This window comes from Malaclemys terrapin, chromosome 7 (assembly GCF_027887155.1).
Source record: "Malaclemys terrapin pileata isolate rMalTer1 chromosome 7, rMalTer1.hap1, whole genome shotgun sequence".
Lineage (NCBI taxonomy): Eukaryota > Metazoa > Chordata > Testudines > Emydidae > Malaclemys > Malaclemys terrapin.
This window is the reverse complement of record NC_071511.1, coordinates 226,533-244,344: the sequence shown is the minus strand read 5'-3', so window position 1 is coordinate 244,344 and position 17,812 is coordinate 226,533. Positions and strand designations below refer to the sequence as shown.

Here is a 17,812-nt window from a genome sequence, read left to right as displayed (position 1 = left end):
GTAAAGTGATGGATTAACCTTGGGCTCAATGGTCTTTAAAGCCCTTAGAAGTAGGCCCTGGCTGTATCTCAGACTTCCTCTTTGAGACTCTTCCTGACAGGTTGTACCTGGCACCCTCTCCCTATAAGGAATCCCAGTGCCTCATTTCAGGTTGTCAGGTGATGAGGTCTTTGCTACAGAGGAGCTCACTCCCCATTCACATTAGTCTCAGCCTCTTGTCCCCTAAAATGTAACTGATGCCAACAAATGTGTTTTGGCTTTTCTTGAACATTTCCCTCCTTTCCCCTCCCTGTTTTTCAGAGCGTGTTTATTTCAGTCTGATATTTTTATCAAGACTGTATTACATTAGCTGTTTTTGTTGGGAGTGACGAGTGCTAGGGTTCAGGCCTCTTTAAAAATAAACAGCTTCTGTTCAAATTCAATGCCCAAGAGGTGAGTAGGTGGGGAAAATTGCTTTACTTGGGTGTCACTGCTCTTTGGAAGGTGCAAAAGGCAGCTCAGTTCCTGAGGCAGAAGGTATTGATCCTAGGGTTACCATATTCTGTGCCTCCAAATGGAGGACACTCCACGGCCCCCGGCCCCGCCCCCAGCCCCGCCCATACCCCCGCCCCAACCCCGCCCCCTCCCCAAAGTCTCCGCCCCCTCCCCTGCTTCCCGCGAACATTTAATTCGCGGGAAGCCTGAAGCAGGTAAGGAGGATGTGGGGGGGAGGAGGCGCGGCCCAGGCTGGCCCCCCGGCGGCTCCAGCCTGGGTCGGCTCGGGTCCTGGGGTGCCGGCCCCGGCCCCCGGCCGACCACCCCCGGCCCGCCCAGCACTGCCGGCCCCCGGCGGCCCGGCGCACCCCCCAGCTCCCCGGCGGCCCAGCTCCCCGCGGGCTCGGCTCCCCGGCTGACCGGGCTCCCCGCGGGCTCGGCTCCCCGCGGGCCCGGCTGACCAGCCCCCCAGCCCCGCCGGCCCGGCTGACTGGCTCCCCGCGGGCCCGGCTCCCCGCGGGCCCGGCTGACCGGCTCCCCGCCGGCCCGGCTCCCCGCGGGCTCGGCTCCCCGCGGGCCCGGCTGACCGGCTCCCCGGCCCCGCCGGCCCGGCTGACCGGCTCCCCGCGGGCTCGGCTCCCCGCGGGCCCGGCTGACCGGCTCCCCGGCCCCGCCGGCCCGGCTGACCGGCTCCCCGCCGGCCCGGCTCCCCGCCGGCCCGGCTGACCGGCTCCCGGCCCGGCACCGCGCCCCCGGCTCTCCCTCCGGCCCCGCGCCCGGCCCGGCACTGTGACCCTGGTTCCCGGCCCGGCACCATGCCCCCGGACCCGCACCGCCGGCCCGGCCGAGCACCACCGAGCCCTCCCGATTTTCCCGGACATGCCCGGCTTTTGGGGATTTCCCCCCGGACGGGGATTTGAGCCCCCAAAAGCCGGACATGTCCGGGAAAATCCGGACGTATGGTAACCCTAATTGATCCAGGTTACCGTGGCTAGGGGGTGTGTGGAAATTACCCCATTCTGATGTCAGTGGCCCAGTGGGAAACCCAATGTCTCATTCCCTGTGGGAGTTTCACAGATACTCTACCTGCTGGAGATTTCATATTCTTGAGCATCTACAGCACAAGGAATTCCTGCAACTGTAACAGTTTCTGCAATATCCTGATGTTTCTGGCCGAGGTTTGAGCCAGCAATAGTGAGTCTAGTGCCACCTTCAACTGGTCCAGACAGGGGATAAACCTGCAAAGATACCCAAGCATGTGTTCATTTCATAGCACCTCAGATGCTGGCAGCCTAATATGGTGCTGGACCCAAAAAAGCCTAAGTTCTGTCCTCTTCCTGGGATGGACATCGGAGACGCTTTTTGCTGGCCAAGACTTGTGTCAGGTTCTTTTGCTATAGAGTAGCTGCTCTAACATCATAAGCAGGAAGGGCTACTCCTGGGGGAATTCTGTGCCAAAAAATTAAAAATTCTGTGCACAATATTTTTAAAATCTGTAAAATGCCACATATTTTATTTGTCAAAATAATACAATATAATCAACGGGAGCCCCAGATGCCCGGGGCTGACAGCAGGTGGGAGTGCTCAAGGGGAAAATCACAAATTCTGCGTGAAGAAAAAAAATTCTGTGAGGAACATTAATTCTGCACAAATTTTGCATTGTACAATGGTGCAGAATTCCAGCAGGAGTAAAGTGCTGTAAATGGGAGACCTAGGATCCATGCCCTCCTCCTTCCCACACTTCGGTCTTATCACTGATCTTCACAAAGGTATAATTCCATTAAATTCCCCTTTAGAACAGCTGTGGCAGCCCATCCTTTTCCTACTCACTGCTGCACTGACTGCTTCTCTGGGGGCTCTGGTGATGAGGAGCTATTATATAAGCTGCTATCTATTACTTGTATTGCAGTAGTGTCCAGAGGCTCTCCCATAGGTTCAGTGCCCCACTGCGCTAGGTGCACAAAAACACAATCAAAAGACAGTTCATGCCCCTAAGAGTATATAGGATAAATAATGACAAGAAGCATCAAGTGGGTATAGCATGTAACTGGAGGGAGGACAAGGTGACAGCAAGGGGGACACAGGGTTACAGACACATACTCTACGGTACTCAGCAAGGGATAAGTCAAAAAGATTTTTTATTTTTTTAATAAACCAGAATTATTATTAACCTCTGCTCCCTCTTCCATCCCTGCCAAGTCACTGTCACTTCACCTTGTGCACCTTCATTATTTCAGTCTCGGCTATCACTATGCTAGTCTATCCCAATCACTGGCTTAGGACAGCAAGAGGATTCCACTCTTTGGACTTCATCCCCAATTCCTGGATCCAGCCGCTTCCTGCATATTGGTTTCAATTGGTCTGAGGTATACATTTGTTTCTTTCATCTTGGCTACTACAGATTGCTTGCACTCTAGCACTTTGTGTCAGGCTCTCTGAACTCTCAGTGCTGAAGAATTAACAGTGGGAGAGGAACCGTTGTTGCTATTTGGACTATCAGTGAGGTTTTTTTTGGCTGCTTTGTGGAACCCCCATTGCCCTTGAGTGCAGTACAATAAAGAGTACTGGTTACTCACTGAATAAATGAGTGGTGCAGGACATATGTCCGCTATCTCTTCTGTGCAGGATCCTCGGAAGATGCAGCTGGGCCGCTCCCCTCCACACCACACACAGTTATACTTGGAGTCAGCCGTTTGGCAGCGGCTGCAATCAGAGTGTCCCATGGAGCAGTTATAGAGAGTTACTGCAGAGGAATGACATTCAAAAGGGCATATATGAAAATCCCAACAATGCACAGAATGACCCCAGCAACCAAGCATCTGGCATCAACACACAAAATAACAACAACTCAGAGCCTGTAACATCCAGGCTTAAGGGCTGCCCCTGATTTCCCAGTGATGGGACTATTGTAGGACACACTGAACACCAACAGTCTCAATTTAAATTTTTCCAGCTACCCCTTGTCCCATTTCCTAAATCCCTCTTTTGCTAGTGAGGTGTCACTCTCCTACCATAGAGATCCACAGCGCTGTCCACTCGGAGGTGTTGCTTCCTCTGCACAAACACCACAGCATTGAATTCAAGTTGAGGTGCCAAGTAACTATACTGCAAAGAGACCAGAATGTCAGGGTATCAAAGGGACCAAATGAGGCCATTAACTAACTGGGTGAATAAACAGAAGTGCCTCAGTGCTTCACACAGTAGTTTAACACACGTTGCAGCAAATAACTTGCCTCTTTCATTAAGAGACAAAGGGCCTGACTCTCAAAGATGGGCAGGGTAATTGCACTTGTAAATGTGTGCATGCAAATGGCTATTTGTGTGCCTAACTGAACACCTGCAGATGCACACGCCCAATTGCATGTTAACATGTGTTATTTGTGCAAAAAACTCACTCCAGCTGAGACATCTTATGACAGAATGAGTATGACTCACCTCTCTGTGAACCTAGTCAGTGTTCCCACATGAACCAAAGTGATGAAAGCATTGATTAAGTAGCAGGTGATTACCAAATCAACAAGGGGATTCAGCGCGTTAGCTGAGGATGTTTGAAAGAGACAGCAAGAGATGGGGAGGGCTGGAAGGAAGGGCCAGAGAAGCTTAAGATCTCAGACAACTGTGATCTCTTCCTCTCCACCCCGCTCCGTGCCTTGGTAGTAGGGAAAGACTTGGGGGAAAGCTTTGTGCTGTGGGGAACAAACACTTTTAAAGTACATTGTAAATAAAACACAGAACTTGTCACCAGCGTGCATGAGGATTCTTTGCAGTAAGGAATCCAGTGTGAGGGAACCCCACCCTATGAGAACTGGGGGGCTTGTCTGAAATCTTCTGTGCTGGGCAGTGGAACAGCAAAAGGAGTTTCAGAATCTTTCAAGCATTTCAGCAGACCCAGCAACAAGCAAAACAGTCCTTGTTATCCTGACAGGTGGAATAACAACAGAACCTACAACAATTTATTGCACAGCGGGCGCAGGTGGAGCAACAGCTCATGGAGAAGCTGGTGAATCCCATGGCAGGGAGCGATAACCGGGCGGTGGGCACAAGACTGTGCAAAATGGGCCCAACGGATAACCCTGATGCCTTTTTGTTGACACTCGAGAGGGTGGCATGAGGAGCGGGCTGGGAGAAGGGAGTATGGGCCCTCCAATTAGCTCCCTACACTTGGGAGAGGCACAAGCTGCCTACGTGGCACTGAGTGTTGCACAAGCAGCTGACTATGATATAGTAAAAGCAGCCGTATAAGGTGGCTCCAAGGTGAACTCTCGAATATCAGATACCCGGCGGGCTGACGTGACCACGACCAAGAACGCGACCATCCAGGAGAGGAGGAGGAGAGAGCAGGAAGCCAAAGGCTCGAAGGGGGGACCCGTGAGCTGTCACAGCATCAGATGCAAGTCCCACAGAGGAACAGGATCTCTGATGTGCGGGTAGAGACACTCCAGGCCCTTGAGGAATCTGGCTGTGATATCTTGAGAGAAAACCGACCTGCCCTCGAGCGGTGGGTGGAAGGCTGAGATGGCTGCTAGATGGACCTTGATGGATGAGAGCAACATGCCCTGAAGCCTGAGGTGCAGAAGGTAGTCTAGAATGATCTGCAATGGGCCTCGCTCGGGACAAACCCCCTTATTCGCCATCCAGCAGGTGAATAGCTTTAATTTGGCCAGGTAGGTCACCCTAGTGGAGGGTTTTTACTGCCCAACAGGACTCATTGGACCTCAGACGAGCACTGCCGCTCTTGTGCGTTTAGCCACACAGCAGCCAAGCCATCAGATGAAGCGCTGCCAGGTTTCGATGCAGGAGACTGCCGTGGTTCTGGGACAACAGGTCCGCCCTGAGCGGCATCCGGAACTGGGTCGCCACTGAGAGATCCAGCAGAGTGCTGAACCAGTGTTGGTGCGGCCACGCCAGCGCTGAGGATGACCTTCACCCTGTCCTGCTTGATTTTCATGAGGACTCTGCGCAGCAACGGCACTGGAGAGAAGGTGTACATCAGAGCCCCGACCATGGGAGCAGGAAGGCGTCTGACAGGGATCCCCTGTCCCTGCCCTGGAATGAGCAGAAGACGTGGCATTTCCTGTTCTTCCTGGACACGAATAGGTCCACCTGGGGAGTTCCCCACCTGTGGAAGATAGAACTGACCACCTCCAGGTGAAGGGACCACTCGTGGCGAGAGGAGAATGTTCTGCTGAGGTGGTCCGCCCAAGCGTTCCTAGCCCCTGGGAGGTGAACGGCCACGAGGTGGATGTCGTGCTGCAGGCAGAAATCCCTGATGTTGATGTGCAGAGACTGACTGTGACTGGACAAACGGCCTTGAGTACTAAGATCACCCAGGTGGGCTCCCCAACCCAGGTCCGAAGAGTCAGAGACAAGAGGCACTGACAAGACTGGGGCCGTGAAGGAGACTCCCTCCAGCACCGATGCGGGATCTTGCCACCAGGTAAGGGATGACAGTATGCTGTCCGTCACCCTGATCACCTGGTCCATACTGTGCCAGTTGGGGACATAAACCAATGCCAGCCATGCCTGTAGGGGCCTGAGGCGGAGTCTTGCATGCCAGACCACGTAAGTGCATACTGCCATGTGACCCAACAGTCTCAAGCACGTGTGGGCAGTGGTGAGTGGTTGGGCATGCAGAGATGAGATGAGATGAGGTCCACCATGGCATGGAACCAACTTTCAGGGAGAAAGGCTCTGGCTTGAGTGGAGTCGAGTATCGCCCCAATGAATTCTATATGTTGCACTGGGGTGAAGGTCGACTTTTTGTCATTTATTAATAGGCCCAGATAGTGGCTGGTGGAACAAACCAGATTGGGATGCCTCCGTGCCTGATCCAAGGACTGGCCCCTTATCAACAAGTCATCGAGGTACGGGTAGATCTGGACTCCCCAGATCTACTCATGTAGAGTGTTTGTGAACACTTTCAGGGCAGACGAGAGACCAAAGGGCAATGCCATGAACTGGAAATGGTACTGGCCCAACATGAAACAAAGGAAACGCCGGTTTCCCGGGAATATAGAAATACGGAAGTATGCGTCCATTAAATCAAGGGCAGCGTACCACTCTGCCGGATGCAAGGAGGGAATGACGGAGGCCAGGGAGACCATACGAAAACTTTTTGAGAGACTTGCTGAGGCGGCGCAGGTCTAAGATCGGTCTGAGACCCCCTTTTTGCCTTCAGAATGAGGCAGTAAAGGGAGTAAAACCCTCTTCCTTCTATGTCTTGTAGAACCTCTTCCACTGCCCCTAGGCTCATGAGGTTTTCAACCTCCTGAACGAGGAGTTGCTCGTGAGAAGGGTCCCTGAAGAGGGACTGGGAAGGGGGATGGATGGGTTAGTTGGCTACAAACTGCAGGATATAACCCAATGAGACTGTGTCAAGCACCCAGCAGTCCGAGGTGATATGGGACCAGGCCAACCAGGAAAGGTGGAAGCGGTTGAGGAAGATGGGGAGCGGATCTGGTGCAGTAACTGGGGCATCATCCTCGGGCGCACTCTCAGAATAACTTCTGCTGACTACCTTGATACCTGGAAGGAACGGGCTGAGCAAGTGAAGGAGACGACGACTGGTGGCATCGCTTAAAACCCGTTTTTGTCCTCCTTTTTTTAGGAGCTGGAACGAGGGGTACCCCAAGACCCTGTGGAGGCAGCAGGGGGCGGAACAGCTTCCTGGCCTGCTGAGGAGTATGAAGACCTAAGGAGCGGAGGTGGCCCGGGAATCTTTAAGGCCGTGGAGCCTAGCATCAGTTAGCTCCGAAAAGAGCCCCGTTCCCTCAAAAGGGAGGTCCTGGAGGGTATACTGCATCTCCTGGGATAGCCTGGAAGTCTGTAACCAGGAGCTATGCCTCATGGCTATTGCAGAGGCAACCACCCTGGACGCCGAGTACTTGGCGTCTCAGGCCATCGGGAGGACACCCCGGGCTACCGCCATGCCCTCATCTATCAGAGTGGCGAACTCCTGTGCCTGATCCTGTGGGAGGCTCGCTTTGAACTTGCTGACCGAGTCCCACAGGTTGAAATTGTACCTGCCAAGTAGTGCCTGATGGTTAGAGACCTTGAATTGGAAGCTCACTGTGGAATAAATCTTTCTGCCAAATAATTCTATAGTCTCTTGGCATCTTTATTTTTGGGGATGCCACTCACCTGGCCCTTTAGTTGATGGCAGACATGACCAGGGACCCCACAGGAGGATGCGTGTATAGATATTCAACCCCCTGGGCGGGGACATAGTACTTCTTTTCCATCTTTTTGGACGTGGGCAGAATGGAAGATGGGGTCTGCCATACCGACTTAGCGATCTTCAGGACCCCTTGGTGAACAGGCAATGTGACCCAGGCTGGGGCAGAGGAGGGAATGGAAGATGGGGTCTGCCATACCGACTTAGCGATCTTCAGGACCCCTTGGTGAACAGGCAATGTGACCCAGGCTGGGGCAGAGGAGGGAATGACATTGAAGAGGTCATCGAGCTCCTCAGCTAGCTCCTCGACCTCCAAGTTCACGTGGGCCGCCACCCTTTTATGGAGGGCTTGGTGCTTCCTGATGTCATCAGAGGAGCAGCTAGTTTGTGAGGGCCCCGCCACCGCCTCATCTGGGGACGATAAGGATGATTGCACCACCGAAGGCTGGGGGGCGTCCCCTTGCTGCATTGGGAACTGCTCCATGGTCCCCGGGTCCTCCCTCGAGGTCACCGCTTCAGATTGGGCCCCTTGCTCCAACACCGGTGCCGGCTGTGCCAGGGGTAGCTTGTCCAATGTCGCCTGGGAGGAGCGGTGGGAGTATGGTGCCGGCGTTACAGGCACCCATGGTTGGTTCCAGTATTGCAACTGGGCGGGCCATTGCCCCTGACCTCATGCTGGTGCCACGGGCGCTTTGGCGGGCTCCCATTTGGGAGACTATTTGTCCTGGACAGGGGAAGGGCTAAACTGTCCCTCCAACCCAGACTGTTCTTCTGGGGACCAGGACGGGGCCGTGGAAGCCTGAGTCTGTCGACTGACTCTTGTCAGCAACCGGTACGGGGAAGGCGAGTGCCAGTTCCTGCCCAAAGAATGGTACCGCAGCCCTGGCGACCGGTGCCGCGACTAGGAACGGTCTCGCGTCTGAGGAGACCGACACCTAGGCGACCTGCAAGGCGATGGTGACTGGCACCTTGGTGATCTCTGGTAGGAGGACTGTCAGTACCGAGAATACGGGGATTGCCATCGCGACTCTGGAGTCCCGTGTCTTGTAAGCGGAGACCGTGGCGTCGTAGACCTGGGCCTCCTGGCCGGAGACCAGGGCTGCAGTACTGGGGTCCTTGGCTGTGGCAAAAGGGAATGACACCTGCAGTCCAGGGACCGGGGGCATTCCACTGCCTTTAGGGGCAGTCCCATCATCAGCTTGGTCGTCTGAGCTGGTGACTTGGCAATCTACCATGTGGCCAGGCATCTGCGGTGCTGGTTGGCCTAACTGTTCTTTGGCTGCCAGGCCCGCCTTGGGCACAAATGGCCCTGCCAGGACCCCCTACTGCTCCTCAGAGACAGAGGTAGCTCCCTGGCTGGACTAGGAGGTCTGACCAAGCGGTACCCCCGAGAGCCTCCATTGCGGGCACGAGGCCTAGCTCAGGTCCTTTGCGCAGTGCCTGCAGACCAGGCGACTTAGACCACTTCTTCGGTACTGGCGAGGGGGAACGGTGCCGGCTGGATCCCAGTGCCAGCGGTGCACGGTGTACCGACGCTGAAGTACCGGGTGTGGAGTCCGAGTGCGAGGGCTCCGATGCTGGGCGCAGAACAGCCTCCATAAGGAGGGCCCTTAATCGAATGTCCCGCTCTTTTTGAGTTTGGGGATGAAAATTTTTGCAGATCCGGCACTTGTCTTTTTGCAGATCCGGCACTCCCCCCAGGCACTTCAGACAACTCTCGTGAGGGTCGCTGATGGGCATTGGCTGGCTGCATTCAGAACAAGTCTTAAAGGCTGGTGAGCGGGACATGCCCCACTCTGGGACTCTAACTACTAAACTACTAGCAATAATCACACCTCAGATTAGCTAACTAATCACTGACTAAATAACAAAGGAGAACGATATGAACAGTGAAGAACCGTTAATGCTCTTGCTAAGCAAGACCAGGCGCTCCAACCAACTGTCACAGGCGATAAGAGGGAACTGAGAGGGCGTAGGGCCAGTGGTGCCTGATATACTGCCGCATGAGCGCAGCAGTCCAGAGAGCACCACAGCCAGCCCTATGGATACTGCTAAGGCAAAAGTCTCCGACAACTGTGCACGTGGGCACGCATACCTAGAATGGAATCAACACGAGCAAGCACTTGAAGGCGGCCACCGATGAGGCTTGCACCCTAGTCGAGTGGGAGGTTACAACTGCCGGTGGAGGCACTTTCGCCTGATCATAGTAAAATTGGATGCAGACAGTGATCCAGGATGAAATTCTCTGGGTAGACACCGGACGACCTTTCATCCTACCTGCCACCAGGACGAACAGCTGCATTGACTTAAGAACAGTTTGGTCCTTTCGATGTAAAAGGCTACCGAGTGCAATCTATGTTCCTTCTCAGACTTGTGAGGCTTTGGGAAAAAGATTGGCAAGAATATGTCCTGACTTGCGTGAAACTGCAAAACAACCTTGGGCAGGAAAGCTGGGTGCGGCCACAACTGGACCTTGTCCTCAAAAAACACCATATAGGGCGGCTCCAAATTAAGTGCCCTAATCTCAAAGACCCTATGGGCAGATGTTATTGCCACCAGGAACGCCACCTTGCAGGAGAACAGAAAAAGGGAACCGGAAGCTAATGGCTGGAAGGGGGCCCCGCACGAGCCGTGCCAGCACTAGATTCAGGTCCCAAGCAAGGACAGGGTCCCAGACATGAGGATAGAGTCACTTCAGACTTTTTAGAAACTGGATCGTCATGTTGTGGGTGAAGACCGACCTGCCCTGAAACGGAGGGTGAAAGGCTGATACAGCAGCCAAGTGGATCTTAATTTATGAAAGGGACAAGCCCTGGAGATGGAGATGTAGAAGGTCGTCCAAAGTCAACTGAAGTGAGGCCTGCTTTGGCCTAATACCCTGGTCCGAGGCCCAGCACATGAACCATTTCCATTTGGCCAGGTAGGCTGCCCTGGTGTAGGGCTTTCTGCTGCCCAACAAGACCTGTTGGACACAGGCCAAGCACTCCTCCTCTGTGCATTCAGCCATGCAGCTGCTAAGTCATCAGATGCAGCGCTGCCAGGTTCGGGTGCAGGAGACTGGCGTAGTTCTGGGACAGCAGATCCGACCAGAGAGGCAGCTACAGCGGGGTGTCACTGAGAAGTCCAGCAGCATGCCGAACCAATGTTGGCGAGGCCAAGCCGGGGCTATCAGGATCACCTTCACCCTGTCCTGTTTGATCTTCATGAAGACTCTGGATTAATGGCACTGCTGGGAAGGCATACATCAGAGCCCCCAACCATCGGAGTAAGAAGGCGTCTGACAAAGAGCCCCTGTCGATCCCCCAAACCGAGCAGAACACGTGGCATTTCCAGTTCTAGCAAGCCATGAACAAGTCCACTCAGGGAGATCCCCACTTATGGAAGATCACACTGACCACCTCAGGGATGCACTCCCATGTAGCTCTGGGGTACTCGGTGCTGGGTCATGCTTCTTCGACTTCTTTTTAGGCACCAATGAAGGGGAGAGGTGCTGGGTAAAGCCCAGTGCCGGGGGTGCACTACACACCAAGGCTGAAGTACCAGGAGTCGACTCCGTCTGGGATGGCTCCGAGGCTGGGCGGAGAGTGGCCTCCATGAGGATGGGCCTCAAATGGATGTTGCACTCTTTCTGTGTTCTGGGATGAAAGTTCTTATAGATGCAACACTTCTCTTTTACATGTTATTCTCTAAAACATTTCAGGCAGCTGCTATGGGGGCCACTAACAGGCAAAGGCCTGTTGCAGTCGGCGCAGGGCTTAAAACCCAGAAACCAGGGCATTTCCCCCCGCCTGGGGCAAAGTCCCCACTGGGACCCTAACTTACTAACTACAGTGCTTAACAACTACTTCACTAGCTAACTACTGTAAACAAACTATTTACAACACTAAAATGTGAAGCAAAGGAGAAAAACTAGTGATCGCTTGCTAGGCAAGGGAAAGGTGCTCCGACCAACCACCACGGGCGGTAAGAAGGAAATGAGAGGGCATAGGGCTGGTGGTGCCAAATATACCGACACATGAGCACACACTCCAGAGGGTGCCACAGCCGACCCTATGAATACCACTAAGGCAGAAATCTCCAACAACTATGCAAGTGGGCGTGCACAAACCTAGAATGGTGTGCATGAGCAAGCACTTGAAGCATCCATGATCTTTACCCCCAACCTCCTCACCATAACATCCTCGCCTAGCCTTCTATGACAACCACAGGAGTCAAATGACCCCAAGTCCCCACCCAAAGCCATTACCATGTTTCAACCCTCTAGGCCTCTCAAAGGCAATCAGAGAAGCTGCTATAGCAGTTGGGTGCCCAGACAGGGACCTCTAGGGACAACTGCATGCGCCATCCACTCCAGGCTATTTACAAATCCTCTCCACATGCCACATAGCAGCACACACCCTCCTCACCCCCCTCCTCACCCCCCTCCAATCTCTCATCCGGGTAGAAAATCTCTGGCCCACAATCTCTGGGCCAATCTTCCTCTCTCTCCTGTTGCAAAGGCCAGGCGTAATACATTAATGTTATCTATAACTCTAGCACCTTCAGCAGGCTGGGATTGTACATGCTACATATCTCATGCTTGCATCTATCTTACTTTCTGTTATTTTGGTTTTCTCCCAGAGGCTTTCTGCAAAGGAGCTGTCCCCAATTCCAGAAGAGCCCACAAACAGGTAAACAAAGCACTGCTAGTGGGAGTGATAGAGTGCTAAATGAAAGGGCAATGGAGCTAATCTTTTGGATATCATAGGAATGGTAGTGAGATATGTTACAAGGATGACATTGTTCTCTGCCACAATCATGGCATTATCACTGTACTATGGCACAGATAAAACTAACCTTCTGCTAGCTGAAGACTTAATTATTATTACTTATCTTACAGCAGCCTCAGGGATCAGGGCCCTGTTGTGCCAGGCACCGTACAAACACAGAACAGAAAGATGGTCTCTGCTCCAGAGAGCTCACAATTTAAGTAGTTTTTAGTCTTCTCTCTAGTCAGACTAAGAGGATCATCAACAAAAACCTGGATGAGATTAGTGGGAAGTCTGAATAGCTTCTGCCATCTCAAATACTTACCTGGTGTAGCTGACATGTGATGTAGCAGAGTGATCGGTTTGCTTCCTCCCCCTCAACATAAGCATCCATCACCACTGTTCTCCCCTCCACAATCAGGACACACTCATAGTCCCATTGCTGATCCTACAGCCAGGAAGAGAGAGACAGCTTCACCAGTATCCATTCACACGACCAAACCAACAAACAGAGACTTTCAAGCACACACACCTATGCTCCCCCATAAAACTTCTCCTGTTCCCATCTCAGAGCCCTTTTCCATACCACTCCCTACGCATGCAACATGCTCCTTGGTCTCATTTGCCATGCCACCTTTCTCCTGCATTCTAGTCCCTCCTATACTCTCCCTTCTTCATGATCCCCACATGAGAGGAATCAAATCAAGACCACAAACAAATTAATTCCCAGAAGACATACACTGTATGCTGGGAAGAGAAGAGGGTTCCTATCAAAAGACTTCAGCCCAGAAGCAGGGGGATTAGAGGGGGAAAAAAAACACTAGAGAAAGAATTAGAAAAATGAGCCAGGGTATGTGTCAGTCACCAACCATGCTTGTATGTACAATATACACTTCAACAGAGAAAGGTAACAATTAGTCTGTAACTGAAAGAAATAGGCCACATGTCCTGAAACCTATCAGGTTCCAGCTGTAGTTTGTACATAAATCTATCAAGCACTATCATTCCAGAGAGGTTATTGAAGTAGTCTTCAAACTTTGGAGACAAATATGATTTTCACCTGTGACTGTAAATGCAGCCCAAAGGAACCAGAGTTTTTGAGGATCTGTAAGGCTTAATTTTAACTCTGTTGTAGAAGCTTCAGATGTGGAATAGCCACACGGACATTTTACTACATCAGGAGAAGGGGACAGGGCAATGAAAAATGGAAGAACTGCGCTCAGCTTTTGAGGTTTAAAATGGAATGAAAAGGGACTCAGCAGGGACCCACCCTGGATACGCAGTCCCCACATGCTTCAGCGAGGTGCCCTTAAATTTGACGTATCTAGGAACCGAGGTGCCAGAGGCTGCCCACAGGGTGCCTTTCTCCAAGCAAACCTCTTCTCAGTGGGAAGCAACAGGCACATACCTGATACAGATGGAAGTTTTTCCCCAGCAGGGTTATCTTCTGCTCCACGTTGACTGGGAGCAGAGAGGATCCCTGAATGCCCTGCACACAGGGACAGGCTCCAGGACCCCAGCTAAACTCCTCATTCTGAAAAACAAACACCCATAGAGAGCACCCCCGGCACAGGGAATTGAACTTGACTGCAACAATTAACACAGGCAAATACAGGAATGAAATTTCATCCTAACAGAAGGGGAAGCTGGGCTCACTGGGTACGTTTATACTTGGAGCTGATTGCCAGCAAGCCTAGACATACTCACACTCATTGAGTTATCATGCTGAGAACTACAGTAGAGCTGGGGTAGGCCAGGCAGTGGTGAGTGGCAGCAAGTACATAGCAACAGGCTCAGACGGGTTTGTACTAAGCATGGCTAGCCCATAGCCTCCTTGGTACTACCCATGCTACTGCAGCTACACTTCTCTTTTTAGCAACCTAGCTCAATGACAGCTACAGCGAGTATGTGTATGCAGGCTGGGAATCACACCTCTAGCTCATAGTGTAGACCCAGCCATTTACTACAGGGGTAAGGAGAGCAATATAAGACCCCAAAGACAGTGAGCAGGAGAAAGTAGACACCCTAGGAATGGTGTACCAGGAAACCCGTCGCTTGGGCACTGTGCAGCTTCCAGGTAAATGGCCACGCTACAACAACAAAACCCCTTCCTTCCTCAGGCTGCCATTTCCCACTCTGAACACATCACCATCCTTTGGCTCCTCCTTCTCCTCCAGGAGACCCCATCTTCCTTCCTGTGACGTAATGTCTCCCAGTTTGGTGACCTGCATCTGAATTTCAAAGTAGACCATAGTTCTAAAGGTAGGTCTGAGAGCTGCATCAGAGACTCACCAACTCCAAAAATCCAGGGGCATCATATTGATAGTCAAAATCAGGGTGCAGAATTCTGGGGAAATCAGGGGCATCCCTCTCTGAAGAGTCTCCATCGCCTGAGAGAAGAGTGGAAGCAGAGAAGGGTGACGTATCATTCTCGGTCTGCAGTGAATCCATCCAATCCTCTATGTCCTTGAGCTCTGTGCCTTCCCCAAGTAGCCAGTCAGGAAGGACTGAAGATGGGACCTCAGAGGGAGGCAGTTCTGTCTTTAGGTCTCCTGGGAAATCAGCAGAGGAGGTGGGGGCACTAGAAGTTTGGTTGGGGGTGAAAGGAGATGGGATGGCAGATGTGGGTGCCTCAGAGGTTGGTAAAGTAGTAGTGGGAGGCCACGTGGAATTTGTGATGTCAGGGGGAGGGGTTAATGCTGCCACAACTGGCTGCAGAGTATTGAAGGCAGCAGTGGTGGGTGGATCAGTGAACCACACTTCTGGGGCTGTGGCTAGTTCAGAGGTAGGCAGAGCTGTATGGTCTGCAGTCTCTGCTGAGCTAGTAGTGACAGATGCTACAGTAGGATTTATGGCAAGGCTGGTAGTAGTGGGCTTGGCTGTTAGGGGTAGCACCGTAGATTCAGTGGTGATCTTGAGAAAGGTGAGAATGGCTGTAGTTGGAGTTGATGCATGTGTGTGGCTAAAGGTCCCTGTGGGATGAGCAGTCATGGCAGAGACTGCAGGCAGAGTGGTGGGGACTGACTCTGTGATGGGAGTGTGGGTAACCACCATAGTGACGGGGGGAGTGATGGGTTTGGTGGCTACAGTCAGCGTGTTGGTGGAGGTCATGGTGGTGGAAGCAGCTGAAGAAAGAAATGGACTTGAGGTTGGAATTTGTGTCTGAAGGGAGCCATTGAGATGGGGGTAGAAAGAGAGAGAATCACAGAGTGAGCATGAAAACAGCAACATGTGAGAGAAAGACACAAGCAAAAAACAACAGTCAGTTGGATTCCATGTCAAAAGGGAATTCCCAGGAGGCCATTTGACCCTTCTGAGATTTCTACTGAGAGAGAGATGAGCCTCTCACACCAGTTGGCTTCGCTGAGCACAGGGAATAAAGGCTAACACTGCACATCCTAGAGAGAGATTCTGAGGGCCTGAAACTCTCAGAGTATGAAGGATTAACTCAATTATCAGCTTCTCCTCTTGTACAGCTTCATCCACCCTTCCCCACACCAACAGACTCCTGTCCCTCCCAGCTGGTGCTCCCTGCTCATCTTCTTCACCCTGCAACGTGCCCCAGCCTGACACACTTCTCCCCAGGCCAATTCTCTCTTGCTCCCTACCTGCCTCCCTACTATCCGTTCCCTGATGGTTTCCTCCCAGATTCCTGATGCCTCATAGCTTCCCCAGATCCCTTACATCAGGATCGCAGGCTGGGCATGAGGGAGGGTTTCTGGATGAGTTATGACTCACTCTGAATAAGAGGCCCATCCTGCCTCACTGCCCTGCTGCTGGAAACCTTTCCTCAGCCCCCACCCCACAATACCTGAGAAAACTCTACAAAGCAGCCAGGCTCTGAGGGTTCAGGAGCCCCTCTTTAGTATCAGAAGGGGACACATAACTCCTCGACACTCTCAGCCCACAGCAGCAAGATGGCTGCCATCTTAATCTAAGTAAAAACATAATCTTTCTGGACTTCAGTGGCATTCTTTGCAGATGGGATCTGTGCATGAGACAAACCCTCTCATTGTAGATAATGGTCCCCTCTTCACAAGTTGCTTTGTGGGTGCAGAGGTGTTGGTGGATACACCAGTTACATCCCCAGTGACTGCTCACACATCCCTGACACCTGAAACAAGAGTACAAGATTAGCCTCTGAGGAGGTCCAGTAGACAGATAGGAATGGCCAAAGCCTTTAGACAGGGAACCAACATGTACTCACGGTGCTGACTTCCACTGCAAGGCCACTGCGGCACAGTCATAGAAAGAGAAATCCACTGAAGCAATGAAGACATTATGGAAACGCACCACTAGCTTTATAGTTATGTGCTCTGAAAAGGGAAATAAATATTGCACCTCTAAAATACTGGAGCTGTGACAGGTCTCCATTCTGCAGTATTATTAGACAGACAGACATATGATACGCTTTATAGAGGGACACACTGTCTCCATAGTTTAGTTGGGAAGCGAGCCTCCCAGCATAAGCCCGATTTTCATCCTCCCTTCTATATATATATATGATTTCCATTGGTTTGGTTTGCCCATGCAACCTTAACTCTGCCCTCTTTCATAAATATCCCAACATGCCCCATTCACACATATACCATTCCTCCGCCAACCATGACTGAAATGTACATGTTCTTCACCTCCTTTACAACCCATTCACTCTCACCCACAGGACAAATGGACAGAAAGGAAAAAAATACGGTCGCCCACACCACCTTCCGTCTACCCTCTTTGAGCAATGCTTCAATGAGCACATACTCACAGTGGCCCTTGACACTTTACGATTCAGGGGTTCCAGACCTGGTGAACACTGACACTTAGCGAGCTCCCCAGAAACAATACCATATGTGTACAATTTAAGAACCATGTGACAGATTTTAAAATTCCCTTATATTTACTCACAGGATACCAACTCAACCTACACTTTCACTTAACCATCATTAAAGCATTAGAATTCTCTCATATTCTACCTCGCCACAGACATTCTGACAAACTTCGCTGTTCCTTCTCCTGATGATTTTGTTTACCAGTCACTTTATACTTCATTTATGGAAAATGTTGAACTGACCTGTTCCTGTTTTCAAAGCTGGTGCTTGGCTGGGATCTGGGGAGGGACACACGATGCCTGACTCTGTCAGAACTGCTGGACTCTCGTAGTCTTCAAAGTAACATGAATAGGCTTCTTCCTCATGCAACGATGGTAAATCCAAGATAGTGAGGAAAATCTGCCAATCAAATATTAATATAAATCCATAATTTGTCCCTGCATAATCCACATTTTTCTAGTTAATATAATTCTGTTTTCCTAATCTCTAATTTTTAGAGACACAGAAACAAGTAATTGATCCATCCATCCACTGTCTTTCTAAGATGGCTCCCACTATTGTATCTAATCTCATTCTCCTTGCTGCCGTTTTCAATGCCT

The 17,812-nt window shown here is 51.7% G+C and overlaps 1 protein-coding gene across 6 annotated transcripts in view; it reads right to left on the bottom strand.

Moving 5' to 3' along the window:
- Nucleotides 1-17,812, bottom strand: part of PLXNB1 (plexin B1) — a 220,053-nt gene that overhangs the window by 56,897 nt on the left and 145,344 nt on the right. For all 6 annotated transcript variants that reach the window (XM_054034114.1, XM_054034116.1, XM_054034117.1 and 3 more), the window contains 9 exons: nucleotides 17,456-17,612; nucleotides 16,604-16,712; nucleotides 16,402-16,510; nucleotides 14,689-15,558; nucleotides 13,805-13,930; nucleotides 12,722-12,844; nucleotides 3,486-3,579; nucleotides 3,051-3,217; nucleotides 1,561-1,712 (listed from right to left, as the gene is read on the bottom strand). In XM_054034114.1, the coding sequence (XP_053890089.1) occupies nucleotides 1,561-1,712; nucleotides 3,051-3,217; nucleotides 3,486-3,579; nucleotides 12,722-12,844; nucleotides 13,805-13,930; nucleotides 14,689-15,558; nucleotides 16,402-16,510; nucleotides 16,604-16,712; nucleotides 17,456-17,612 (1,907 nt within the window). The remainder of the gene's footprint in view (nucleotides 1-1,560; nucleotides 1,713-3,050; nucleotides 3,218-3,485; nucleotides 3,580-12,721; nucleotides 12,845-13,804; nucleotides 13,931-14,688; nucleotides 15,559-16,401; nucleotides 16,511-16,603; nucleotides 16,713-17,455; nucleotides 17,613-17,812) is intronic.